This window comes from Dermacentor andersoni, chromosome 3 (genome assembly GCF_023375885.2).
Source record: "Dermacentor andersoni chromosome 3, qqDerAnde1_hic_scaffold, whole genome shotgun sequence".
NCBI lineage: Eukaryota > Metazoa > Arthropoda > Arachnida > Ixodida > Ixodidae > Dermacentor > Dermacentor andersoni.
Window position 1 is genome coordinate 72553484 of NC_092816.1, and position 27781 is coordinate 72581264.

Genomic DNA, 27781 nt, shown 5'->3' on the forward strand with positions numbered 1-27781 from the left:
GTCGACTTGTTCATTTCTTTGCGTGTAGCCGCACTGAACTTTCAAAATGCAAACACTGTATTATATTAATGGTGAAAACAGCTGTTCTTTATGTGAAAAATATTCTAAAAGTATTCCAACATCGAATTTAATTCACCTCTGGCATACTTAATTTGGTCAGAAAAATTGCTATTCACACACCCCTAAGTATTTCAAGCATAGACCATTCAGCAGCTGTGTTTTTTGTAATGTTGTCGATTGCTTGCCATTTTATAGAATAACAGTTCACAGTGACAAACTCACAGCTAATGTAAGCTGCTGTTTTACAGAGATACAGAGATAATGGAAGCACTTCAGGTGGGCCAATATGAAAAGAGACAATGAGTGCAACATTTTATGGAAGCCGTACAAACACCTTGAGGCCCTTCACATAAAGGGTGCACACAAAATGTCACACCAGTAAGCTAACAAGAAATAGCACGACACATAAGTAAAATAATTAATTTATGAAATTTTGTTCTGTCAGAAATTTTTTTAAATTCTCAACGTCAAATTATCAATATGTCAATAATTATTAGAAAACCTGTGCCGAACAGGTCTTGAAATTCCACAACGATACAAGATGTACTAGTGCATTCTTGGAACATGATTAAATCAACATAATAACACATTAACTTTGAGTACCCTAACATAACCCAGCAAGCACACACACAAAAGGAAGTGGTCACATGCGCAGTGAAGCAGAACACACAAGGATGCCAGCACCCTTGTCAGTATTTTTGCTCACTCTGCTTTTCATCCATTCTCATTCATAACCTTGCAAAAGCAACACCATAATGACTAGCCCAACTAGTGTCCTACCTAGATAATCAAAATGCCTATCACGTACAAACGAAGCTATTAAAGCTACCACAGGTAAAGTAATATCAAAGTAAACTTGGCAGAACAACTGACTTAAATTTCATGCCCTAAACCTACACCTCGGCAATCAGGGGTGCTGTGGTAGGGGGCTCCAGGGCAATTTCAACTACCACGTGCAGTTCTTTAGGCCGGTTTTGAAAAACCATTTCAAAAGTCCATAGACCGATATTCTAGTGAGTCAGCAGCCAAGCTGATGTGGACTGACCCAACTCCATGAAGAATGCGCAAAGAAATTTCGCAAAAAATTCTATATGAATTGTGCAATAGCTTAAAAAACATTCTACAAAAATAAACACACAAAAATAAAAAAAAAGTAAGAAGTATGCTGCCACAAGTGCTTGGTGCCAGATTATGAAACATAACCGAGGCATAACTCCTTCGAGTTCGACAAAGCTTAAGAATGTCGAAGGCCAGTGAAGAAATGCCCCTGTGAAACAGACACTGAGGTGCACCATATCTTCACAAGGGTGTTTTCGTATTACTTTACCCCTTTTAGAATGTGGTAATGGTAACAAAGAATTGAAACTGTAACCTTGTGCTCAGCAGCACAGTGTTGTAGCATCTGAGCCTTCACAGCAGATTGGAATCTTCTCGTCTATTTCTAAAGAAGGTGAATGATGCCAGTGATTTTAACAAGGAAAGGAATTGTGAAATGAATGGAATGGTGCAGTTTGGTCACTCAATACCTGTCACACATCTACTAGAGTGAAACTAGCACAAACTGATCTGGCCTTAAAACTAGCACACCCAGCTCCTCTAGTGATAGTCAACAGCATTCACATCTAGATCGTCACCCCAATGAATGCACTTCTAAAACTGACTGTCCGGATCTGTCCTTCAACCATAAAATTTCAATCGTGAATTGATATCTCACATGATCAGCTAAAGAGCATCACATTATCAGCTTGTCAAATTATAAAATATTCAATAAAATCCTACAGAGAAAACGGTGCCGAGCTCAGATCAGCTCACAGCAATGTGCGAGTGTTAGGCCAATAGAACCATCCTGCTAGTACTATCTCTCCTTAATCTGTACTGGTGAATATATTTCAGTGCCTGTCCTCAATCCTCACTTCTGCGACACAATAAAATCTCATTAGCTCAATACTAGCCATTCAGTGGTCGCTATCTGCCCCAGTAAGAAGTTTTACATGCTCACTTGACCACATGCTACAAGTTGGGCATGTGAAGACTATCACCTATCAATTAACAGCAACAGAATGGTTCTGTTAAAAGAATAAAAAAGAAAGGAACAAGGACTTGGGAGCCAACACAAAAATATTTTTTCATACACCTAGAGGAGGCAAGACCATGATGTAACAAATCTCACTTTCTGAGCCCACTCAGCACTCCTGTCATATACTATACATAGAAGCATTGTGTCAGCAGACGCAAGCTGATGCAGACGACATGCTATTCCCTATAACTTCACAAATACAACAATAGGCATGGTTGCTTGGTGTGAACAATTGTTTGTGAAAGGGAGCGCTGGACCAATCACCCCTTTTTTGTGTTTAGTTAACGCTGTGCTTCACTTATAAGTAAGCAAGGATCTTTGTTCTTGATAATTTCCAAGTGTACACCTGCAGAATAATGCTCCACAAAGTTCACTTACTTGAACAATATGAGATACTTTTATCTTTTCTGTATGTACGATATATTTTTCTGTTACTGGAGCAACCCCCTATATGTGTCTTTTGTGCTGTTCTATTGCAAGTTCTTTTTTTTTCCCAGTTGGCAAACACGACAAGGTTATTAGAAAGACACAAAAAATATGCTGATGTCAAAGGAATGTGATTGCCCATCCTTATGGCAGCAATAACCAGCTCATGGCTTGATTCAAACATCACTTACCGTGCATACAAGGACGAGGGACCAAAAGAATGACGAAGAAAAGCGCTTGTCTTCGTTGTTCTCTTGGTCTCTTGTCCTTGTATGCCCTGTAAGCAATATTTCAAACAATGGAATACTAACTAGCCCACACCCAAACCTTGCTTCATGGCTTGAACTTTTAGTAACCTTAGGGAGATGTAGTTGTTATGCACTAAGGTGTAAGAACCCTTGCAGTCACATGGCACCAACTTGCTTTGGAATAGCACAAACAGACAGCAAGTCACAGGAGAAATGGAGGGCCACAGTGGGCCATTACATTGAGGAACACTTTCACTTTTGCAAGACATAATGCTACACAGCAGTGAAAGGTCTTCGTTGACGTTCAAAGGTTTCTGTTGTACTTCAATGAACGCGAGAACTAGACAATGTGAAAAAAAAAAAAAAACAAACTAAATGCTCTTTCAATGAAACTGCCACTCAAGAGACTTGTGATAGCAAGTTCATGCCTCTCTTTCACACGGTGACTGCTAATACATGTGCACCATATGATCAATTGTTGTTTCAAGTGCCTGTTGATGAACTTGTGCTAGCAAGGTGCAGTGCTCTGTGCCTTCGTGAAAGCTCCTGTTTAATGAGGCGCAATATTGTGGTTCCATCTAGAATCCGCTCGGTGGATCGTGGCTGTTGCCTCTGAGATTTCGGTGCACACCATTTCTGTCTTCTGCATGCCTTCTTTCTTGCACGATGAGAGGGATGGCACGCACGAGGTTTCAAACAGGGTGATGCAAACCAGTACAAACAGCAAGTATAACTTTCTGTTAGATGTAAAATACCGAATAAGTGTGCACCTCAGAAGCACACATGATAGACAGGAGGCTGGAGACATGGGGACTTCACAAACTGCTGCAAGCACTATGTATATAACTTCCTATTGCAAGTAAAATGATGCAAATAAAGAATGCCCAAGGCAGCAAGTTCTGTCAAGTGGCATGTGCAAAAAGTGAGATCTGACTTCACAAAACCTGGCAAAGTATCACATGCCATTAATGCAGAGAACACCTTGTCCTTCCACATTATGACATGGTAAACTAGTAGTACTACTAACCTGCCCAACTGTGAATTCTACAAATTTGGCAAGTGGCTAGTAAACAAGCAAAGATGGCTACAGCTAAAGAAAACTGTAGGTGGCCCTTCTGTAAGCTGCTCTCTCCATTTATCATCGTAAGCCTATATGTGTTCTGCACGACGAAAGCCTCTCCTAACGGTCTCTAATTACCTCTGTCTTATAGGCAGCTGACACCATGTTATGCCTGCAAATTTCCTCATTTCTTCACACCATGAAATTCTCCGCTGTCATGAACTGCACTTCTTTGGCCCCCATTCTGCAACTCTGATAGACCATCGGTTATCCCTAAGTATTACATGTCCTGCCCAACTCCATTTCTTTGAATCTTCAACTGAATACTAGTTACCCAATTTGCTCGCTAATATACACCATTGTCTTTCCATCTCTTAATGTTAAGCTATATTATCATTTTTCGTTACTGCTCATTATGCGATCCATAGGGCTTTTATAGAACTCCTTTGTTAACCTCCAACCTCTCTCTCTCTCTTATGGTCTTCTTAATAAGGGCACACTAAATGCAAGAGCTAGCTCAATATAATTAATAGGTTAGGGTGGCAGTGCTTGACAGAGCATGAACACCAAATTTTGCAGTGTAATGCGGGTTTTTCAGCACAGTGCTGACATGTGGGTGATAACATTTTCCCCCATTGTCATGGGCGATCAAAAATGAGGAAGATCTGCTCTCTTTTCTCAGTGACTAAGTTGTCTCTTTGTAGTAGTGCTAATTGCCCAGAAACTAGGTTTTGCATTGGCTGTACACAGCAAATGCAAAGTCCTATGCCGTGCATGGTAAAGTACAGCCTTTAGTTTTCTTCTAATGCAGCAGCTGCACCAAGGTTTGCACCCAGGTTTTGTCGGTGGCTTTTCCATTTACACTTGCAGGGCTGCATGATGAGCTCGAAGACAGTGCCCCGAGAGAAGCAGCGCCTTTTTGCTGCACTCCACTGGCTCCTGCTGCTGCTTAAGTAGCTCCTCCCTGCTACTTACTCCCGTTCTTTGGTTTGTGCTGAATAAAGACGTCTGTTGCCTGTCCATGGGTGTGCCGAGACTGCAGCCTTGAAGGACTCCCCTCGGACTGGGCTCGCAGTACATGACCAGGAGGTGCCATGGGCTTGTCTCATAAGTTGAGGCTGGCTACGAGCCTCACTGTAGCCAGCGCCACGCATTGTTCACTTATCCCTCTTGTTGCTCACAGTTTCGTTCCTACGCAAAAAACAATTTGTCAACGTAAGGAGAATCTTCAGCATAGTGCACCAGGCTAGTACAAATTAGTAAAATGCCAGTAATAACAACACATACAAAATGAGGTTTTACTTCAGCATTAGCACAGTAAGAAACTGAAATTGAATTACCAAAAATTAAAAAAGAAAAGTACCAACTAAAGGGCTACAAGCACAACAGCCTTCCAGCTTTATACTGCAGATTAAGCTTCTGTGCTTTTCTGTTAATCAGTACAGTAGAAGCTCATTGATACAATTCTGTTACGTACAGTTTCCTGGCAGCTACATTGCTGCTCGAGAACAAAAAAAAAAGAATGATCCAGAACAGTTATGCCTCTTTTTTACCAGTTCATAGGTTTCCGAAACACACAATCTTACAGCACCAACATTCAGAACATTGCGAAACTGCGATCATACGATACATTATCCGGTAGCTAGATTCCATGTAAACAAGAAAAGGCATAAGGGGCGGGCAATCTAGAATAGCAGCTGCCCGCTGCAGCAGCTTCCCCGCAATATTCACTCGCCTTGCCTCAGGTGAAAACACTGGTCCCCGCTCGGTTTCCTATTCCAGTACCAGCAAATCTCCTCCCAGACTGTCGCATGCTGCGTTCACTGCTATAGCCGCCTACCCTATTGCGATAAACACCTTCACCTATTTGTCCATGGGGAGTGTAGTGCCGTTTGAAGCATATTGCAGACTTTAGGTGATAACCCAAATGCACTGCCGTTCCCTTTTGCAGGCTGCACGAAGTGGGCATTATGTTTTGCTCTGGCTGCATCATATTCCAGTGTAGCCCACCAGCTCAATTTCGTTTCGGTTTTCTGCCTCAATAGGAAAATGACCACAAGCATCTTGAGTCGCTCGGACCCCACTATCTCCACGCACATCAGCATCTCATGCTGCAATGATTTGCACAACCCTTCGCATTCTTAGATGTCAACTACAGCCGAGCCTGTCAAACTTTTTAATGACTTTGGATCGTGCATTTCCCCATTTAGTGTGTTCTTTCTTATGTTTTCCTCAGAACATATGAATGAGGTTCTACTGTATTTACTGTGTATGTTGTATATGAAGGTGTCCACTTTTGTTCCTCCAGCTTTTGACACTCGATCACTCAATCATTTGCTAACAAATGTACTTACAAAGCACACCAACCACATGTTTATTACCATGCTATTGATGTATGTTGCATCAGAATAAAGAAACAGCACTTTATCATTTATCACGCATACCTTGAATATTGCAAAATACGAAGCTGCTAGCTACACTCTATATCTTTGCCTTTCACATTGCATGGTGGACACAATCTTTTTTTTTCTTTTTTATCCTCATTGATTATTCTATCTGCGAGACCTAACTAGAACGGCTGTCTTCTTGCGATCAGTTCAAAGCCTGCTACAAAAGTCAACTTTGTAACATCTAGAGCACTGATGACTTGTGGAAAAGGGGCTTGTGTCAAAAACTATGCTAGCCTACTCGTTTTCGTCAATGTCTCAGTGATGTACCGACTAGTGAAATTCACTGAACTGGTATGCTTAATGGCAACTCGTAGCTTTTGCACCCTGTACAAAGTCCTTCAGCCAACCAGAACCTGAATGATTAATTTGGACAGCTTTGTCTGCTCAGGAAGAGATACTGTACTTGCACGATACTACCGCGCCCTTGATTGTAACGAGCAGTTAGTTCACTGCCCAAATATCCTAAAAAACAATTTGGTGCTGATTCTATTGCACACATCAAGTAACGAAACCTCAGTCAATGCGTAACGTGTTGAAACTATCTTTTGGAACATACAAAAGCGCATCGACAAGCACACCACTGAATCTTAGTGGCTACTTGCTGTCGAAGTGCGACGACACCACCTTTTCGCTGTCTGCAGACCACAGAAAGTTATCTTCAGTTCTATATAATGCAATACAAATTCCTTTGTCGCTGCCAATTGCAGACGCATGTCTTGGGAATGCCCAACATATGCGCCTGGTTACCCTGTTCTTTTGCCTGAAGGATCACCTTACGCTTGAAGGATGCCGCATAATAAAAACGCCTTTTTTTTCATCCTTCCACTGGACTACCTCCACAAAAGGCAGTTGAGCCGAAGCGCTATGACAGGCGTACAGCAAAGTGGAATATGGTGACCGCAAACCAAGGCGTAAAATAACGACATCTGTTCAATGGAGTGTGGCTAGCTATCTCGCAATGAGCTTGTTCTTTTAGTGAGTATCGGTATTACTTTTGATTTTGAGTAGAAATAGTTACGAGTGTAACGTGCACGTGAATTTAAACACACTTTTTATTAAAAAAAAAAAAAACATGCGCATTAGAATCGTGCTTTTACGATACAACCATAATTACACGAATCTAATGTGCACTTTGCTTCTGAAAAAATGGGTCCAAAAATTGCCTGCGCGTTACAATCAGGTACGAAATCAAAACCGCATTCATGATGTTGGCAGCAGCTTACCATAAGAGCCGTCATCGCCATCACGAGACAAGGCAAAGCATGTTTTTTCTAAGGTAGCTGTGGGTTCACTTACTGCTAGGCTATGATCATTTTCAAGGGAACACTATCACTTTCGCTTGGAACCGCATGCTTTGACGTATACAACCACTAGCACTGTGCCAAGCTCGCTATCTGCATGGGGCGTCAGGAACCACCTAGGCCGTGTATTTCAAACAGTCGGATGCAGTCACGCGAATTCTTGTGAAAGTGATAGTAGTATCTCTAAATGTGTTCACTCGAGAATACATCACTACCTATGTGCTTGGTAACTGTGGCCAATGTAGTGCAAATGGCGATGACGACACACCGCTTTCGTTGTGAAAGCTCATTTAAAAGAAGGTGCTCTTCTGTGAAGGTAAATTCGGCATGTCTTGTTTTTTCTGGTGAACATGAGGACATGCTGTATTTTTTTATTTATAAATCCACAAGCACACCGGCGTATGTTACATCCAGGTGCTATTTCATTTTCTTACCTTAAAGTGTCCCTTAAACGGTTTGGACAAATTCTGTACATGCATAGGGTACAACTACAGTAAAACATCAGCACCACAATTTAAGTGAAGTCATATTAAGAGAGCTACAGATGACTACAAGTTACCCACCTCCCTAGCCATGCTTTTCTTGAACTTGTTCATCAAATGATTGGGGCTAAGCTCCGCCTTCACTGGCTCTGCGTCATAATGTGCCGTCGTGTCGTCTACTTCCGGCCGTCTTGGAGCTTGCGTAAAGTATCTCTAACCTCTTCGCTAGCCACCTGGCCGTCGATTCTCCGCAAGGCTGTGTGTAACGAGTGTTCTGTTGCAGCATCGAACGTGTCCAGTATTACGGTAACCGCAGGCGATCTGGGTGTTTTTGGCAGATGGGCGGAGGCATATACTTAATTCCCACTATTCTACTACCGCTGTGATTACTGTAAACGTAAACGGCATGAGCGGCCTGCACAGTGTAGCCACCTGGTGGCGCACAGCTACTATTTCTGCAACCGAGTGTAAAACATTTTAAACATTTGTGTTCACAATTGCACTCCTGTCAAAAATTTACACAACAGCAAAGTAGAATACACTTCGTTACTGCTATATTAGCTCTGTGTTCTTATGCTTGAGCTCTGTGCCACCAGGAATGCACCATGCAGGCCATCCACATTAGCACCTCCACTCATCTAGTAAAACGCCCAATCCGCTTGCACTTGCGTTCACCCGAAAACTAGACATGATAAAACTCTCTATTATGATTGTAATCCTCCGGTGTGAAGTGATGGCAGCAAACACTTAAATCCTGGTGCCGAATGGGTGCCGACAGTCCGATATGCTGCAGGGACACAATGTTGCAGCTATACATATGACCAATCACTACGTTTGCAGCCCATAATGCAACAAGGGCAAACCATGGTGCTCACACAAAGAAAGCTCGTGACCAACACTGAGCACGCAGCTCGTGTCAGAGGGGCGCATGTTGTAACGCAAGCAGATGACACTTGTTGTATGGCGTAAGTGCTTCAGTGTGATGATAAATTGTTGTTGTGTGTTCTCTTGCTGTTACTTTCTTTATAGAAACAAATTAACGAACATTCCAATTATTAGGAACATTTGTCCGCCATTAAGTTGGAAAAATTATCAATGATGTGACCTGGGTAGCTAATCTGATAGCTTGGCCAATTGACGTCAATTGGTTGAAACGCGTCAAACTGGGATGGGACGGCTGAAAACTCAGCAGAGCGGTGCCGCTGCAATTGGTAGCGACGCACATTTTTAGAACCCTATAATATATTACATGTTTTACCCAGAGCGTTTCAATGTGTCACTTAATGACCTGAAGGGCCTACCGTAATGACTCAGTACGTTTGTACAATATCATCAAAATCATTTCGGGTCCCTTTAAAGGGGTCCTGAAACACTTTTCAAGCTAATCGTAGCCTCACTATTAAAATAGGTCATCCCACCAATCTCATGTCGTAAAAAGCTTTTAAAATCCTTCAACTATATTTGCAGTTATAGTGCCAAAACCTGGCTTTTTCTCTCCTTTCGTCTTCACTAGTGCGCTGGAAGCTACACAGCAGCAAAAGGACTCGTCGCGGCACTCCGTGGCGGCTGTGGTAGACTATGCTATGCAGCATGTTGCTGCCATCTCGAAGGCCACGTGCAGCAGACGCAGTTACGTGCTGTGCAAGGATGAAATAATTTTTCAATTTTTTCGTTGGCTGTGTGGTTCGGGCAACTTGAGCATAAGTGTGGTGAGGATGGTGCCGCCAAAGCAACGCAAGTTACTGACGCTGGAAAGAAAAGTTGCCCTTATCAAGAAGTGGAGAAAGGAGGCCGGACGAAATCGAGCATCACCCAAGAATTTGGCATCCCCATCAACAGCGGTGAAAAACAAGCAGAGGTTACTCGATGGATGTTAGTAGAGCTTCTCCAGCCAGCGGACGCGAGTTCGAGGCTCGAAGTTTCCAGACGTCGAAGCAGCGTTCATGGCGTGGCTACAAAATGCGAGAGTGGCCAACCTTTCAGTCACCACAGCATTGATAATGGAGAAAGCAGGCGCATTGGCCTTGCAAATGGGCTACACTGATTTTAGCGACAGAAGCGGTTGGTTTGATCGCTTTAAGAAGCGGAACAACATGGTGTTGAAGCCTGTACATGGTGAAAGCGGCATTGTCGATGCAGTCACTGCGGAAAACTGCTGCAACAGCCGGCTCACCGAGCTGCAAAAGAATTATGCTGACAAAGATATTTTCAACCTCGATGAGGCAGCCCTATTTCATAAGATGTTGCAGAGCTGCACCTTCATATCGGAGGCACAAGTGTGCTCAGGTGTAAAGCAGCGAAAGGACAGAGTGACGGTTCTATTCGTAGCCAATGCCACAGGCAATGAAAAGTTGCCTCTACTCATCATTGGCAAAGCACTCAAACCTAGGTGCTTTCAAAATTTGTGACTGCGGAATGGTGTCACTTACCGAGCCAACAAAGCTGCATGGATGATGGCAACTCTTTTCAAAGAGTATGTTCATGCTATTGATATCAAAATGGCAAAAAAGAATATGAAAGTCCTGTTCACTGTGGACAATTTCCCAGGCCACGGTAAAATATATAACTTGGAGGAAGTTACAGTAGAGTTTCTGCCGGCCAACATCACATCGCCGCAAACGATGGACCAGGGTGTGATTGAAGTTGCCTGCAAGCTCTGCAGAAAGAGCCTGCTTCAGTGAATTTTATTATTGCATGAAAACACTAACGGATATGAAGCTGACTTGCTGGGAGCAGTCCATCTCCTTTGCAGTGCTTGGCAGCAAGCTTGTTCAGTGGCTATCGCCAACTGCTTTGCACATGTGGGATTTTCTCGAGCCACCCGTTTGCCAGAGGCGTAGACAGAAGAATTTTCACTGATTGTAAGGAACTCTGGCAAGAAGTCATGAAACTTATCGGGATGGGTGCCACAGAAAGTGACGCGAGCTTTCCCGAGTGCATGCTATGCGAGCAGGATGTAGTGGTGACAGGTGAATTTACTGACACCAAAATCGCTGGGATGGCTACTAATAAAGGGGATGGTGAAGACGATGGCGACAATGACGAAGAGCCTCAAGAGGTGCCGACGTCAGCTGAAACAAGGAACATGTTTCGCTTGCTGCGAAATAAAGTTGAGTGCAGTAGGGGAACAATCGGCCCATGCAATCTGCGAAGCAGCTCGAGGATGCCTTTCTAGGTCCAAGTGCTACCGCGAAGCAGACCAGCCTTACGAAATTTTTCTGCACTGAATAAAATGGCAGTGCTGCAAAACGGAGCTGGTTGATATCTCTGGCATGCTTTTGCTTTTCTTTGAAACCTTTACGAAGGGTCAGTTTAGAAGCTCTTGTGGAAAAGCTGGTCAGTACTGGTGAATTTCTTAGAAAGAACTCGACTTCTCGCTGCAATTTCCCCAACCTTGCTTATAAATCAACTAAACACCTCGAATTTTTTTCCAGTTTTTAACACTTTGATTTAATGAGGTATTACTGCCACTAAATAAATACTGTCGCTCACCTGTCAGCCTAGCTTTTGAAGTCCACCCCTTCCTGCATCTATAGCAATATGGCAGGTACTATGGATTTCTTGCTATGATGTTACCTTGGTAGTAGCAGTTGAGGCACCATTCCCGTCGGTCCATACTAGCTGATGGATGCTCTGACACCAGCAGTGCCAAGGGTACTGGCACGCTGTGGATTTCTCAAGCTCTTGGAGATGGCGACATAATTCATCCATGCATCGAAGAGAGCGTCTGCAACTCGATTGCTGGGTGTTGTCACGGCAAACACCTGCTTCCTTAACCTCACAGCATCGTCCAGGAGCCTCAAACCATAATGATATGTGCCCTGCATACAAAAAAGGAGCACAGTGTCAATAGCCATAAATGGGCACCACAGGCAGAAAATAGCCTGTATGATTTAGAATAATAGTCCAATAGAACAAACAATGGGTCATTCTACACCAATTGTTACCACTAATAAGCTTGACCATTTATGATATTGTTTATTTTTAAATGTACAAGTTCATCGGCATGACAAGAAAAGCCTTTCCCCCAAGTATTTCAAGAGATTTCTTTCTTTTTTTTTTACATTTCAGGGCTATTTGACTTTTCTCTCTAACGATACCAAATAAGGTGAAAGATAAACATTTGCCAAAATTCAAGTATTTTCTTCATTGCAACAAGGCTTGCATTATTGTAGTCAGCAGAGATGTATTTTTTATTATAAAACAATTTAGCCACTACTTAAATCTTTTTTCTGTAGTCTGCTCTGAAAACTGGCAAAAATAGTGTTTTTTAAAAGCTGTATACAAAATATGGTTGGATACGAAAGCTCAAAAATACTTTTGCACAAAAGTGCACAAAACATTTTATCTGCAAAAGTTTGATTTGTACCTCAACGTTATGAAAAAGCTCTGTAAAACCACTAAAACCACGCTGAACTTGGAAAACGCATCATTTTAGCCCGTGTTTACTTTCAATAAAACACTGTAGCGGTCCTTGTAAAAATATGGCAAAGAGCAGCCATGTCTGAAAGCACATCAACTGTTTCTACAGAAAGCTATAAGAGGGCGATTTCTGTTTTAAGGGCAAAAAGTTTTGAAGTTGAGACCTAACATCACAAAATTTGGTGGTATTTTTGGCCACAGAAGCTGCATTCTTCTGCTACCATTTTCAGAATCTGCCCATCAGAACTTTATTGCCAATTAAGGTATAACAATAACGAAGTAGGAGAAAAAGTATGCAACAGGAATTCATGCCATTCCACAGAATGTGAAACATGCCACATATGGTGAAGGCAGTTTAATTTCTAACTATGCATGCAAAAATGCCCGCAAGGTAAAGTAAGTTCTGGTCACATATTCTAATATAAATGCCATGCCTTCCATAAACATGTTAGTGGAGGTTGCAGAACAGCCAGCTTGAAAAGACTAAACTAAATGAAATCTATGACCACTCATGCAAGTCAAGCTTACAGGTCAAATGGAATGGAATGTCTTTACCACGTAATAGTCCAGTTTCAGACGCTGTAGATATAGAACAGTCTCCGTGCAAAATTTTATGCTTGAAATACGAGTAGATGCATCATGGAAATTTCACAAAAATAAACGTTATTGATGCCGGATCAAAAACTACAAAAAGCCCTCGTTACCTGCGCCGAAAGGGTCGCTCCTCGTGAGGGGCCATCCTAGGACTCGGGCCTACCAGATCATAACTGAGCAGAATCTCAATAAAGTTGTTACCACCACCTTACCACCAAATGCCAATGGCACACAATTCAGAACATTGAAAACCAGCACAGCTTCATGACATGACCTTCAAGTTTAGTGCCTGCGGTGGGCTGAAAATATCAGGGAAAAGGTGCTAGGATTTATGTTGTATCCATTAACCACAAGATACACACATTGTTTTCTTGGCTGCTATTTAAAGGCTGTTAATAACAGCCCCGCAGTTTTGTCAAAATTGCTTCAATAGTTTCAAGTACTCATCTATAACCGACTTAGCCAAAGTGAAATATCATTGCAGTTGGCCTTTAACTCTCTGCACTTCCTCAGCAATATGCACTGAAAAAGAAAAAGAAGAGAAAAAGAAAGAATGAAAAGAGAGCAACTGAGGAACATGATTTTGAATTTGCACTCACACGAGCCAGCTCATCAAGCCTGGAATGCTCTGCCGCTGTCAGCTCGTAGTCGTCCTGACCAAATTTGGGCTGGAGGCGAACAGCGAGTTTGTCGAGCCACGTAACCAGCTGTGATGGGATGAAAATGTTGGGTTCAAACAAGAGGTGCAAACCCATGGAACACAAAAATAACCAAAGTAGAAAAAAAAGGAGTGGTCTCTGAAATTACAAGCATATATCTTGCTTGCTGAACGTACACCTGTAAACAAAAGTGTATGGAACGCAGGAGTGCAAGACAAACTGCACCGATGCGCCACCTGCCGGTGCAATGCCTGCTGTCGAAGGGTGGCGCTCAAGTGACAGTAAGCATGGCCCTCATAGCGTCTGAGTTTGGTTTGCCGTAGGTGCCAAAATTGGGAGTAATGGCATCTATGTGAACCTCCAGAATGGTATTTAAACTGTGCGCCACCTTGACATTCAGTAAGCGGAGCATTGTGGGCATGGCCCTGCTCCGCCGTAGCTTTCACAGTGCAAGGAACTGAGGGAGAGGGAGCACCACAAAGGGGATCAAAGGCTATCTTTGATTGCCAATAACTCTGCTTTTATTGAAGACATTGAAATACATTTTCCTGCAAACTATTTCTGAAATAATGCATTTTAATGTCGGGTGCATTTCTCCACTCCAATATAATGTGGTTCAGGGCCCGTTTAGGCGATCAGGAGAGGTCTCATACTGCTATTTTAGGAAAGCCTCTTTTCCAACACATCCAAGATCACAAGCGCTGAGACGGTTTTGAAGTATATGCTCCAATGAAGTTCTACGCACAGCTGACCTCTCCTTAGTTGCGGGGACGGTACACGGATTTTTATTAGTTCCCTTTCTCAAGAGGGAGCCATACATGGCCACAGTGTATAATAATGAAGGCGCAATATTGTCGCCATGCAGTGGTATTTTTACAGTAGGGAGATGTGATGCTCCCACTTACCCCTCAAAAGCTTGTTGTCAGTGGAGATTCAACCCCTAACCTCCACATACAGAGTGTGGCACTCTACCCATTTATCTATAATCAGTGCCTGCTCTGCCCCACTTACTTTCATAGGTACATGTTTGTCAGCATAAGCATCCAGCATTACACCTGAGCAAGACAGCTGATGTGGCAATAATATGCATTCTATAGACAAATGTGTTGTAAGCTTCACCACAATACAGATATGTATTGCAGTGAGATCATTCAGCATGCAAAAATAAATATAATGCTGGCACCAAGGCAGCCCATGCAATAGGGCTGTCGAGGCAGGAGTGACAAAACAGGACTGTAATACACTCAAACATAAGCAAACTACGTGCACAAGAAAATGTCACCTCCATGGAGTAGTCGAGCTTGGATGAGACAGTGGTTTGGCTGTAACGGTCATACATACTTTGGAACTCCCATTTACTAAGCAACAGTTAGCAGAACGCAGTTTCAGAAAGAGCCACTTTGCTTTCACTCTTTGTGCAACCAATAGCACTAGTACCAGCACCATCATGACTCCGATGGTACAGCATTTTACTCCATGTGTGGTGTAGATTCAGTTTCCCACCTTCAGAATAGCAGAAATGTCGAATGGTTTGTGAAGCATCGAAAAGGATGCAAGAAACAGTGCATCCAGCACTATTTTTATAGTGCTATGCAGTCCCCACGAGTCATAACATTCGTTACATCAATTACCAACAACAAACTACTGTATATTCGATATATTTGTTGCTGCTTTTGTACTAAACGCTGCTTTTGAGAAGGTTTTGACAGTTGTTGATTACTAGACCTCCCTTTGTACACTAACGTATTGCTATTACGAGGTTAGGAAAGAAAAAGGCTCACCTGAAGCGCATTTTCCTCGCAACAAAGAAACTGCCCTGCCTGAATGAGGGCTTGCTTTCTAGTGGCTAGCTGTCCCTTGACGTGCACCACCTGCTCCCTAGCAAGCCAGAACACTTCTCCCTCTGTGTTCTCACCATAGCTGTGGAAGGTGTCCCGCAGGGCCTGCAGCTGGCCGTCTGTGGATCAATATAAAAGAAACAAACACAGTAAAGTGTCTGCTGAACGAGCTTCAGCCCATACTAGTGAAAAGATTTGCCAGGGTCAAACTTCATTAAGGGAAAGAATGCAGATACAGCTGACTTCTGTGCACACATTCTAATGCACACATTCTAATACACATTCTAATGCACACTTTTTTTTTCAAGAGAATTGGGCCGGAAATTGCTTGTGCAGTGCAGTCAGACGACACCAAAACTGCCTTAACGAACTTTGTATGCTTTACCGCATAACATATGTATTGCGGCGGAGCTGACTTCTGAGAAGAAAAAAAAGAAAGGAAGTCAAGTGCATGTTAGATTTCCACTTTGTTCAGAAACTTTAATGTCATTTCTACATAAGTTTTCTGCTTAAAAAGTAGACACATGTTTGATTCAGGGGCATGTTATAATCGGGAAAAATACTGCCAAATGAATCGGCAGTATGTTTGGTGCTTTTTCTGCATCTTGCTTAATTCGACCAGTTGGATAACTCGATCCATTTTGTCGGTCCCGTCGGGGTCGAATTAGTAACAGAAGTTGATTGCACCAGAAAAAATCTGGCTTCGAATATCGGACTGAATATGTTATATTTTAACTTCTAAGCAACATAAGCTATAAAAACTCCCATGTAGTTAGTTTGGAAACAGAAGGCTTATATACATTATTTGATACATTTAATGCCATTATCAACTGGATTTTAGCCCACTTAAGAAGCTTGTAAATGAGTACAAAGGAAACGTGACTGTATCTGGTGCGCTATGATAATGACAGTCATCCAAAAAACAGAAAGTGCTTGAGCAAACGCCCGTAGAACAGCAGTGCTCATTTAAGGCGCGAAGTGCTTTTTCATGGAGTGCTGCATGTTCTTTTAAAGGGATCCAAGCATGGCATGGTGACATTGCCCAAGTAAGGAGCAGATTACCTTATATCTGAAAAGGAGGTTTATAGGCTGTCTAAGAAGAGACATGCATGTTCAACAAATGGAAACTATTGTGCGTAAATGATTTCCTTTATGCATTTGCTTAATATCTTGTGCGTCTGCCCAACAACCACAGTTCTGCAACGGAATCATTCGGAAGACTCTCCACGTGTATCAACCTTGCCACCTGTAGACATTAAAAACTCTCTCTGTCCCTTTGTATTTGAATAAAACCAATATTTGACAACTTCGAATAAAGATATCAACAACTTCGAATAGTGAACCCTCGAACTGAATAAGAATCGAACAGCAAAAAACTATCCGATACGTATTTGAAATTTCGAATGTTCACGCACCTCTAGTCAAAAGGTATATTCAAGCACCTTCTCATGTATCATAACCTGCCATGCAATGATTCATACTTCCGTACAGGTACAAAGCCCGCATCTCTTCACTTGTGGACTGTAGCTATGGCTACAATACGGATTTAAGCAGCTGGAGAAATTGACCTGCGTGTGTTGCACAGCGATGTGAGAGATGTGACAATGACCAAGGCACGCTTGTTCTGTATAAAAATCACCTATACATGTGAAAATACCTTTAAATCCGTGACATCGCACTGATCTACCAACACTGCAGTTTCCGAGCGAAACTTGAAATGCATTAATTTCCTGTGCTAGTAACCAAGCTTTTTCTGCTAAGTATATGAAATCAGAATACCGGAAGAATGCTTTCACTCTAAACCGATTTAATCTTGTCCCCTTAACTTGCGTCTCTACAGCAGTTCACATAAACAAGAATAGAACAGACAGGAAGAAGATACAAGCACAAGAAAAGTATGATATGATGCTCACCTATCATCACCTCTGTTTCTTGAAGCTCCGTGAGAAGTTTCTCGACCTGTGCTGTTGTGGTGACAGGTTCGTCGCAAGAAGCCCTCAGGCGTGACTCCGTGGTGCTGACAAGCTCCAGAAACTAAAGAGCAAAATTGAAAAAAGAGGGGGAACATAATAAGCTGACAGCAATGATGCATGTTAGTAACTGAAAAAAAGAAGGCAAGCATCTGTTGGTCAACAAAATTCTAGACAAACTGTGAAGCTTGTAACTCACTTGAGTTCCCATTTATTACAGTCATTTTCACACAGGTGCTGGTTCTTTGCTTTGTGCCGTCTCTAGAGCAGACAAGCTCATGTGCTTGTTGCAGTCAGTCATACAAAAGTCATCGACACCAACGGAGTGAGAAACATGAATGAGTTGAAACATGCACTAAAAGTGGGAAGGGAGAGCATTAGGTAAAGTTCTGTCGCTCGGACGAAATAATTTTTATGAATTTCTTGTGAAGTGGTTCTCAGGTTAAGGATATACAGTAAAACCTCGTTAAACCGTACCCGCTTAAACAGTAGTTTCGTTTTAAAAGTAGTAAAGTCAAATCCCCGACTCAGTGGCCATTGAACATAATGTGTTTTGTATCCGCATAAACCGTACCAGCTTATTACGTACACATCGGTTAAAACATAGCATTTCCACTTTTCGTCGCGCAAACACGGCGGTGCGTCGTCTCCATCGGGCGGCCGGTAGAACAACAAGCCTCAGAGATTGGAACAACGGCCTCCAAGCGCCCTGCGCGCTTGCGCGTGAAGCCACATCAACATCAACATCATTTCCGCGCTGTGCCAGAGAGCGTTGTGATGTTGTGCAAGTGAAGACTCGTGTCATGCTAAAGCTCTGATAAAAAAGACGCCGGATGCTCAGCATAGAAGAAAAGTTAGACATCGTCCGTGCTATCGAACGTGACATGAAGAAGTCAGCGCTGGCACGCGACAGGGATCTGCTGTTGACTACAGTGTGTGGCATTTGGAATGCGAAGAAGTTGCTTGGCAGCGCTGCTGCAACCGCGAAGAGATGTCGGCTACAAGGTTCGACTTTTCGCCATCATTGCCTCTGTTGTTGCCGAAGTGTCGACTAGCGACAGTGATGAGGACGACACGGAAAGCGACAGCATGGGCAATTCAGGCCCGACAGTGGCAGAAGCTGCATGTTACGTCAGCCTCATGAATGCTATTGTCGCGACGAGAACAGCACCCAGCAATGAAAAAAGCGCCCCGGGACTTCTGCAGCACTACCGCATGTGTGCACGGAGAATACGTAACGCCAACAAAGAATCTGCTATGCGAGTGCTTGCCGAGAAGAGGGGGGCTGGCTGAAAAGCTGCCACGCAGCTTCAGTAAGTTTGAGACTGCTGCCGTCGTGCTAGGCCGCCGCGGCATCAAACGAAAATAACACTTTCGTCGCGCGAAGTGAATAAATACTGCATGTTTTTTCCCCTTTCATCGCCCTCTGAGTTCTGTGTTCCGTTTTCGACAGGTAAGTGGGCGATCTCATGCTATTTCGGTTAAACAGTACTACCGTTTAGTACGTACTTCTTCCGAGCTCCGGCCAACTACGGTTTAACGAGGTTTCACTGTATAACTAAGCCACAAGCGAGCCTTCTGGTGCAGTACCCTATTCGTCAAATAATGTGTGAGACAGTACACTTACTGCTTCGAGCACTGAATAAAGTTAGATAGAATCATAGTGAATACGACAGCAAAGCTTCAACAATCTGACTCGCTCAGAGGCATGCACTAAGCCAAATTTCTCAGAGAGAAAAATTTGGACGAGTTTATTTTCTTATAAACAAACTTTACAGAACATTATTTTATGAAACTGGTGTGACAGGTTCCATGATAAAATAATAATTTGATACTAAATACCCACACGCTGCAAAGAGCAACCAAACCAGTTAATGGAGATAATAAGCCTTTGCTGCACAGCACTGCTGCATTGTGCACGAAATTCTAACAGTTAACACTTACTGAAAGAAAACCACAAGAAACAACAAAACTGCATCAGTTACTAAATCAATATGAGAATCGAGGCAGTGGCTGAATGTTACAAATTTTCTGAGAAGGTGTCTCTCACTGGGTTCTTTCATACTACAGTCACCAACTAACTTTTCGGACTCAAAAAATTTGGACTTGATGGATATTCCAGACTTTACAAATGCACCATCAGTGTTCCTATAGAACTCGTGCATTTACGCGACCGATTTTCCAGACGAATTTAGGCTGCGAAGTTAGATTTTCTTGACTAAATCACTCGTTCTGACCAATGCTACCCAATCTTGGAGGCCACCATGTTGGATATTCCGCTGGCTTGGCTAACAGTGGCCTGCTTTATAGCCTCTTTGGGAGGCGTATGCTATCAATAGCATGGAGGAAGGAAAAATATAGGAGGAAGCATTATGTCACGCAGCCAGCCTTGGCAAGTGAATGATCCGTGAAGCCACAGTGGTGCCCCAACACGTGAGCCCTTACGTCGAGATCATGGAGCAAGAATCAAGATCTGCCGAGACGTTTGGTTCACAGTAGCTATGCCAGTAGTTTTTGTTCAGCACACGTTTGTTCGGCTGCCCTGCTGTGGCTCTGCCTGCAGAGTGGGAACACTAAAACCAACTACGAACTTTGATGTGCAGTCACATGTTGGGCCAACAGGTTTGGTTGCAATCGCATTGCGGAATACTCCCTCCTATTTTTTTTCCTTCCTCCATGATCAATAGCATGCGTGCTATCCTTCAGTCTCTGAGGCCATGCCCGCTTTTCCTTGGCTGACAAAATGCTCTAAGAGACAATTTTATTTTTTTCGGTCAGCACTATCATTATAATCACTTATACAAAATCCTTTTGCTTTTTTTTTTTTGAAGCTTTAGTGACTATTCTGCACGTGGTGTATCTACAGCGCAAGTGTGTCCCGGAGACGTCACATCTTTGAGTGTGTTTGTGCGGCCTGCATTTCTGTGCTCAATGGTACCTCCTGTGCCTTCGTGAGAGCCAAGTGGTGCAAAGAAATGTGGTTCGTTTCACTGATCTCCATGGCAATCTCCGCTCGTGGGCATCACTAACGCGGTGACACTCTTGGCCACTGTATATGGAGATGATGTCACTCTAGTGCAAATCCAAACAAATCTGATCGCCTCCAAGCATAGTATGAGGCAGGGAATTATTAGAGATTTTTTAAAGCTGCTCTAAGCCTAACAAATTTCATTTTTTTTGGACAAACGAATTTTTTGGACTGTTTGAATTTTCGGACAATTTTTCAGTACCTGCGAGGTCCGGAAAATGGGTCGGCGGCTGTATTTGTACATTTTGGACAATCCCAACAGCACACAAAGCGTGTTACAGCCAGCCGCTGAGTAGATGAGGCCAAAGTTTTGTTTTCAACTGCTTCGACACTTACTGTGCACATTTTTCACTGGCTACTCGTGTAGGTAGATCTCCATAGCAGAGCAAACCACAGATTCCATCTGTGTACAGAGCATGACATAGCTCACTGGCACTGGACTATGACATGCAGACAGGAGTGTGCTGTTGGTCTGCTGCTACTGATGTGTTTTAGTGCCCCTGAGAAATGTCACACTCAGTCTGCAGCCTGAATCAGCTATTGTGTCCACTGCGGGAAGCCACCTTAACTGTCTGAACATGATATATTACTCAGACTTTGAATGATGCATCATTGTCATGGGACATCTGCTTTGATAGCACTGTAGCTATGGCACTTGGCTGTGGAGCATGGGGTTACAAGTTCGGTTCCCAGCTGAAGTGGCTGCATTCTGATGGGAGTGCAACATTGAAACCTCATCTCCTAAGGTTCTAGTGCACACTGAAGGGGCAGTAAAAAGAAAGTTAAGTTGTCCTAGACTGATAGATTCCACTCCTGGGATTGCAAATAGGCTATGCTCATTGTGACTGGAAACCTGGCATGCCATAGAGGATGCGAAAACATGAGACTCTGCCACCTTGAAATTCCCACATCAGCGTCTTATGATGTCAGAGGCTTTGACGACACCGTGCAGTGGCTTGTAATTGAGTACATTGAATTTGAAGGTGCATAAGAACTTAAAATGGCAACTTTTGTAGACTATTTTAGCCATGTAATTACCGAAATATGAATCGTACCATTGTATCATGCCATAATACAGTAGAGCCTCGTACATATGTTAAAAGAAATATGCAAGAAAAAGACATAATAATTGGGAAAGCATAAGATCCAAAGTTACTAAAAGAATATGGTAGAATCAACTGTAGCTGAAATCTATATACATCGTCACTTACAGCGCATACATAGACGACGGACAAAAAGGACGACGAAGACAAGCGCTCACTTCCAACAGATTTTTATTTTGAGAAACAAACATATATATACTGAGATTGATACCATGGAATACCAACTAGCCCGTACCCAAACCTTGCTTCAGTACAGTCAAACCCGGCTATATCGAACTCGCAAAAAAACGCTTATCAATTCGACATAGAGCATAATTCGATATAAGCCTGCTAAATAATTGGATGTCATAAAAGCACATCCCATTTATAAAATCACTTTATTGATGAAACCAGCTTAGTTTCGCATAAATTAGTCCTGCATTTTCTTCTGCTTGGGCAATTTCGCTGCCTGCGACGCACGCACTTCCCCACGTTGTCTAAGGAGTCCGAGCAGCTGAGGCCGCAACCTTCCGCATTCGCGCAGAAGCACCGGACTAATTTGAGTGCACCAATCACTTCGGAGGATGTGGGCAAAGGACCGTAGTTGCTTTCCTCAACGTGCCTACTTTCATTTGTGATCGGTACGATGTCGGCGATGTAGTCTTCGTTTCGGGATCTACCGTCGTCGCGACACCATCATCTGCACTCACAAACTCGTCCACCGTTGATTCGAATGTCCCGGAAATTTTGGCAGCTCGCTCCAAACTTCGGCAACACCGGCAATTCATCAGAATTTACAGTCATCACCGAGCACGCGGAAACCGGCACGTATGAAGAACGCCTCGTACACGGCCGTGCGTACGCGTCGGGCGCCATGGGCACCGGGTTGCGAGTCTGGCCACTTTAGCCCTAATCGTGCTGAGAGTGCTCCTCGGAATCTTGCACGCTGCGGGGATATCGTGTTCCACGCGATTTATGATTTCGATCTTCACGACGAAAGGCGAATTCTGCCGCTTCATCACGGCAGCACTGCGGGAGAAGGCCCATAGGCGCAAACACGATAAACCAGAGAAGCAGCCAGATAACTCGCACTTTCGCCATCTTGCATGAAGAGCGTACAAGAGCCTCTGGTTGGCTGTCTAAGCAAGCGCTGTAGGCGGGCCAGGATAATTTTTTGCTGGGGAGTGTCGATAGATAGTGATCTAAAGAAAGGAAGGACGCTTGATTCTGCAACCCGTGAGGGAGCACGGCGAAGCGTCGTCAGGGGAGAGGGAGGGGGAAGTGAAAGATGATAGAGAGAGAGGGAGGATAATAGACTTCACTATGCGCGACAGGGGGAGTGTCGACGGCTCGCCCGAACAGCCCGAGGCAGCGCGGTCACGGTAGGGAGAGCGGTTGGATGGAGCCGCGCCGCCGGGTTTCCCTGCTATCGCGAGGGAAAGCCAACTTCTGGGGGCACTTTTCCGCGGCTTGACGTTCGATATATCGGGAGTCACGGCAATATTTGTTCGATGTAGGCGTAATTTTTGCTATATATACTCATTGTAACTATACCGTGACCAGAAATTGTTCGATATATAGAATAATTCGATGTAAACGGGTTCGATATAGTCGGGTTCGACTGTATCTATATACAGTCGCCGACTGATTTTCCGGACTCCAAAAATTCGGACATGCTCGATTATTCGGTCTGCTTCGTGGCACCGCCATTCTCCCCATAGACTATAATGTATAACAACTGCCGTAAGTTTGGACACCTTGCAAGCTCTCGCCTGATTTTTCGGACACTCCTAGAGCCAACTTGATCGAAAGCACCATGCACCAACTCTGACCGGTGCATGGTTCGACTAGCTGAGCGCCATTTTTGTTTTGAACGGAGCCTCCTTGCTGCCCCATGAAGTGGAGCTACTGGAAATCCCCACTCATCATCATCGTTTCTGCCTGGTTCGATAGAGTTGCTACAGCAGTTCCGGTCTCAGCCTAATAAGCCATGTCAAGACAATCCAGCAGCTGATTTGTTTCTTCGTGCACAACGCTGCGAGTAGGCTACATTTTTCGTCTGTACGACTGGTGTCGGCATGATGGCTTGGTGGTGTTTGCTTTGTGTGCTGTGTTGAGGTTGCCATGATCCAACGTGGCATATGGAAACATCGCGTCAAGTGTCTAATGGCACCGACAGTGCCCGCGCAGACTGCGCTGGGGCATGCCAGAAAATGGGTGCCGGAGGTGTAGGTTTTGTCGCCTTCCAATGTGCTCTTTAGTGACGCCGAAAATGTTCTGCGGAGACCTGCGCAGTGGTTGCATTGCGATTCCGGACATCGTCTCATTTGACAGTTTCACAGGTGCTGACATGCGCAGAACTCGATGATGGCGAGATCATTAGTCAGGTCTCTGCTGCACCGCCGGACGATGACTCAGAGTCGGAAGATGGCGCACCATGTGCTACACTGTCGTTGCATGTGGGGCGTGTACAAGCATTGACTATGCTTTCAGCCGCCTATAGTGACCGTACGACCCTCTCCGAGATTCAGGCTTATCTGATTGCGCGTAAACAGAACAGCGTGCAACGGCGCATTCATGATTTCTTCAAGCCTACTGCTGAGTGGAAATAAAGGATTTCTTTCCTTTTTTTTTCTTAACCTGCTTTTTCGGACACCTGTTTATTCGAACATTTCCACAGTCCTCGTGAGGTCCGAATAAACGGTCAGTGACTGTAATACGAATTGTTAAAGCACAAGACACCGACATGCACTGAGCAAGCGGGGCCCAAGTGGCCTGAGCCTCGTCTCAGGCCACTTGGGCCGAACAACAGTGTCGTTCTTGTTACTTCCACAAGCTTACACTTGTGCTCCTGGAATTCAGCCTGAATCAGCAGCTTCTTTGGGTGGCGTATTTCGGCAGGAAGTTTTGGCGTACCCACTGAGCGAGAATTATTGTGGCACAAGGCGTCGCTACTGGGATGTGCTCCATTTTGCTATTGCATAGCTGTAGTGTTTTCAGGCGGCGCCGAGAAGCCAAACAATATCGAACTGGTGAGGGACCCCGGAATGGCAGTGCATGTGGGCTATCACCTCTTAAAATTGGGCAGTATACATTTCCGACGGTGCTATGCCACATGCACTATGAAACGGGTAAGGTGAAGATGCTTATCGCAATAGGGTTGCAGGTGATAGCTGTTAATGAGACGTGCGATGACCTGTGGAGGCAATCTGCTGTTACTGAGAGAGGAAAGTGAGTGCTTGCTGGCATTTTCACGTGACATGGGCGGGCAAATACTGAACGGAAGCTGCCACGGTGGGAACCTACAGTTCTCGATCACGCTTGCCTCATGCTTTTTCTTGTTGACATGGAATCTAACAGCCCAAAAAACACATCATATAACTGCAGTTTGGCAATGTACTGAGCAGTGGCGCCGAACGGTTGCGTTTTCAGAGAATGTATTTCAGCTGAACCCACTTATATCAATATTCAAGAGCCAATAAAGTCCCACTGTTGTAACTGATAATTATTATAACTGGTTGCATGAAAGAAACAGAGGGAACAAACATTCAAACATATTAATTAGACCGAGAGATGTACAGTCAAACTCGGTTACAGTATTATTGATTTTAACAATACTTGGATGTAGCAATGAGCAGCTTCTGCACTGCGAACTTTTGTGTTTTCTATGGCGAAATAAATTGCTCACTACTATAATGTTCTGATGCTGAAAAGGAACGCATAACCCAGGAAAAGAAAAAATTACTCAAGCCGCTTCGCCATGCTTGCCTTTGTGCCGCGCATGCTTTTGTTGCCTCTCCTACATCTCCCTGCCACCTCTCCCAACATTAGCAGGAGGGTGGAAGAGAAAAAGGAGAGGGGTGCGTGGGGCTGGTGATGCAATGCGATGAAGTCACGCTGTGTAGGGTGAGCTAAGCATACAAAGGCAGGTGTGGCGAAGCGGCGTGCATGTTTTCCTTTTTTTTGTTGAAGATTTAACATTTTTCTTCCAGCGCACACACCCAGTAATAAAATTTAATTGTTATAACTGATAACGTGGCATGGGAGCATGGTAATAAATGGCTTATTTTACCATAGAACACAGACAGTGCATCGGCTGCTCATCGTTACATCCAATGTACAGTCGACTTCCGTTAATTCGACCCCTGATGACACTGACAAATGGATTGACTTATGCGGTGGTTCGAACTAAACAAGATGCAGAAAAAATGCTAAAATGCACCGACCATTCATTTGGCAGTATTTTTCTGATTCTCACACTGAATTTTTCTGAATCAAACTCACACCCACTTTCTATGTGTGCAAAGCAGAAAACTAATTTAGAAACAACATTAAAGCTCTAAACAAAGCATAAACCTAACGTGCAGCTGATATCTTAGTGAGAAAAATTGGCAAGAGTCTTATACGAATTGCACAATGGTGACCAGTTTTCTAAAATCGGCTTTGCCGCAGTACATGTGTGTTATGCGGTAGAGCATTCAAACGTCGCGAAGACCATTTTGGTATCGTGTCCGAGTGCACTATGTAGGCAATGTTGGGCCCAATTTTCTTGAAGAAAAGAAAAAGGCACTTGCTAAAATTGAGTAAATACTGTAATCAGACATCGTGAGCTATGGTTATTGCTTAAAGACAGAAGGCACGCCAAAAAGAGGCGTTTTCGACGGGAAATGACGTGTGTTCAGTGCATTCGCTGTCCCCCAAGCTCTGCTGAGGCAGACGCTGTCACTCAGAGTTCACTATTTGGGTCACCATAGGGGTCAAGCATCTGCATGCTGACTGGCCAAGTTCAAGTTATCCTGCGAAAGCCAATTTTAGGATCAAATAACGAAAGGTGGGACCCATAGACATACATGGGCACGACTGAAAAATCCGTATAAAGTTAAACTGGTATCGTTATAAGTCAGTTTGACTGTAACCAGTAAAACAGAACCATAACTGTATTGGGGTCAATTTTTGTCTTCGTAATCATGGACATTGGCACCAGGAAATCATACAAAACGGGATCATATCAACAAGGTTCTTCTGCAGTGCTGCGATTTCCCTGGTCTTACAATGACACCATTAGCGCTGTGCATTTTTTTGCATGCAATGTCAGACACAAAAGCTTAGCCTTTCATTTCATTCACAAATAAGCCATATTGTCCTACAGAATAAATGCCAAGGCAGTTCTCTAAAGAGCATAATTACCATTTTACTTTTGCAAGATGTTTTCCTTCAGTGTCTCTCTTAAGAACCTTTAGCTGGTCAAAATAAATATTAAACCTCTCAACACAGTGCTTCCAATTCAGTAGCCATGTTGGAGCTTTAAGATACACAAATCAGTCGGAGTATCAGGTACTACCTGCTGCAACTCATGATCCAGTGTCGGAGAGAGTCCCTCTCTGCTGCGTCCCCTGAACTGAGAAGTCAGGCCCTCGCAGGCCAGGTCAAGTCGGTTCATGGCAGCACATATGCTGTCTGCCTCTGACGGCACGTCCTTGCACAGGCTGGCTGACCATTGTCGTAGCTTGGAGTAGCGGGCGAAGATCTCCTGTTAGAATTTAAAAATATATATGAGGAGATGATGAGTAATGTGAGCAGGAGCCCCAGAGAGCGTGTTAGGGCCACACTAAATAACCCTGATTGATTGAATGCTTCTTTGCGATTGCAAAAATGTAAGGATTTGGGCTTTCTAGTGCAAATTATTGTGATTACTTGGGAACTCTGCAGAAACATGGGGCACGAACTGACAACACTGAGGTCATGTCTTGTTGTGCACAGTTCCCAATCGCTGTGACTGTTAAAAAGAACACAAGAAACCCGCCTTGAGCAATACCTATGACTCTGAATTTTCCCTGTGACAGCAGTTACTCCCTCCATTCCTCCCAATGGCTTCAACCTTGTAAACAACTTCTGGAACCTTGTGAACAACTCCTGCAACCTTGTGCTAACTCAAACAATTGTGCAATGAAAACAATACCAAGAGCAGCAACATGACAACAACGCTCTCAACAGGAGGATGACAACAGTGGCACGACTATGGAAAATAACAACTGCATGACAATGGTGTCATGACAACACGATGACAATGGTGACAAGACAACA

General features: G+C 43.7%; 2 protein-coding genes across 4 annotated transcripts in view; one reads left to right on the forward strand and one right to left on the reverse strand.

The window, feature by feature from the left end:
- LOC126545361 (uncharacterized) overlaps nt 1–4891 on the forward strand; it is a 43405-nt gene extending 38514 nt beyond the window's left edge. For all 3 annotated transcript variants that reach the window (XM_055061990.2, XM_050193197.3, XM_050193188.3), the window contains one exon: nt 4742–4891. In XM_055061990.2, coding sequence (XP_054917965.1) covers nt 4742–4828 — 87 coding nt within the window. In that variant the 3' untranslated portion in view covers nt 4829–4891. The remainder of the gene's footprint in view (nt 1–4741) is intronic.
- LOC126545325 (SEC14 domain and spectrin repeat-containing protein 1-like) overlaps nt 4741–27781 on the reverse strand; it is a 52689-nt gene continuing 29648 nt past the window's right edge. Inside the window, exons 12-17 of the mRNA XM_050193133.3 lie at nt 27039–27227; nt 17531–17651; nt 15561–15736; nt 13720–13827; nt 11681–11925; nt 4741–5062 (exon numbers count right to left, since the gene is read on the reverse strand). Of these exons, the coding sequence (XP_050049090.1) occupies nt 11722–11925; nt 13720–13827; nt 15561–15736; nt 17531–17651; nt 27039–27227 (798 nt within the window). The 3' untranslated portion in view covers nt 4741–5062; nt 11681–11721. The remainder of the gene's footprint in view (nt 5063–11680; nt 11926–13719; nt 13828–15560; nt 15737–17530; nt 17652–27038; nt 27228–27781) is intronic.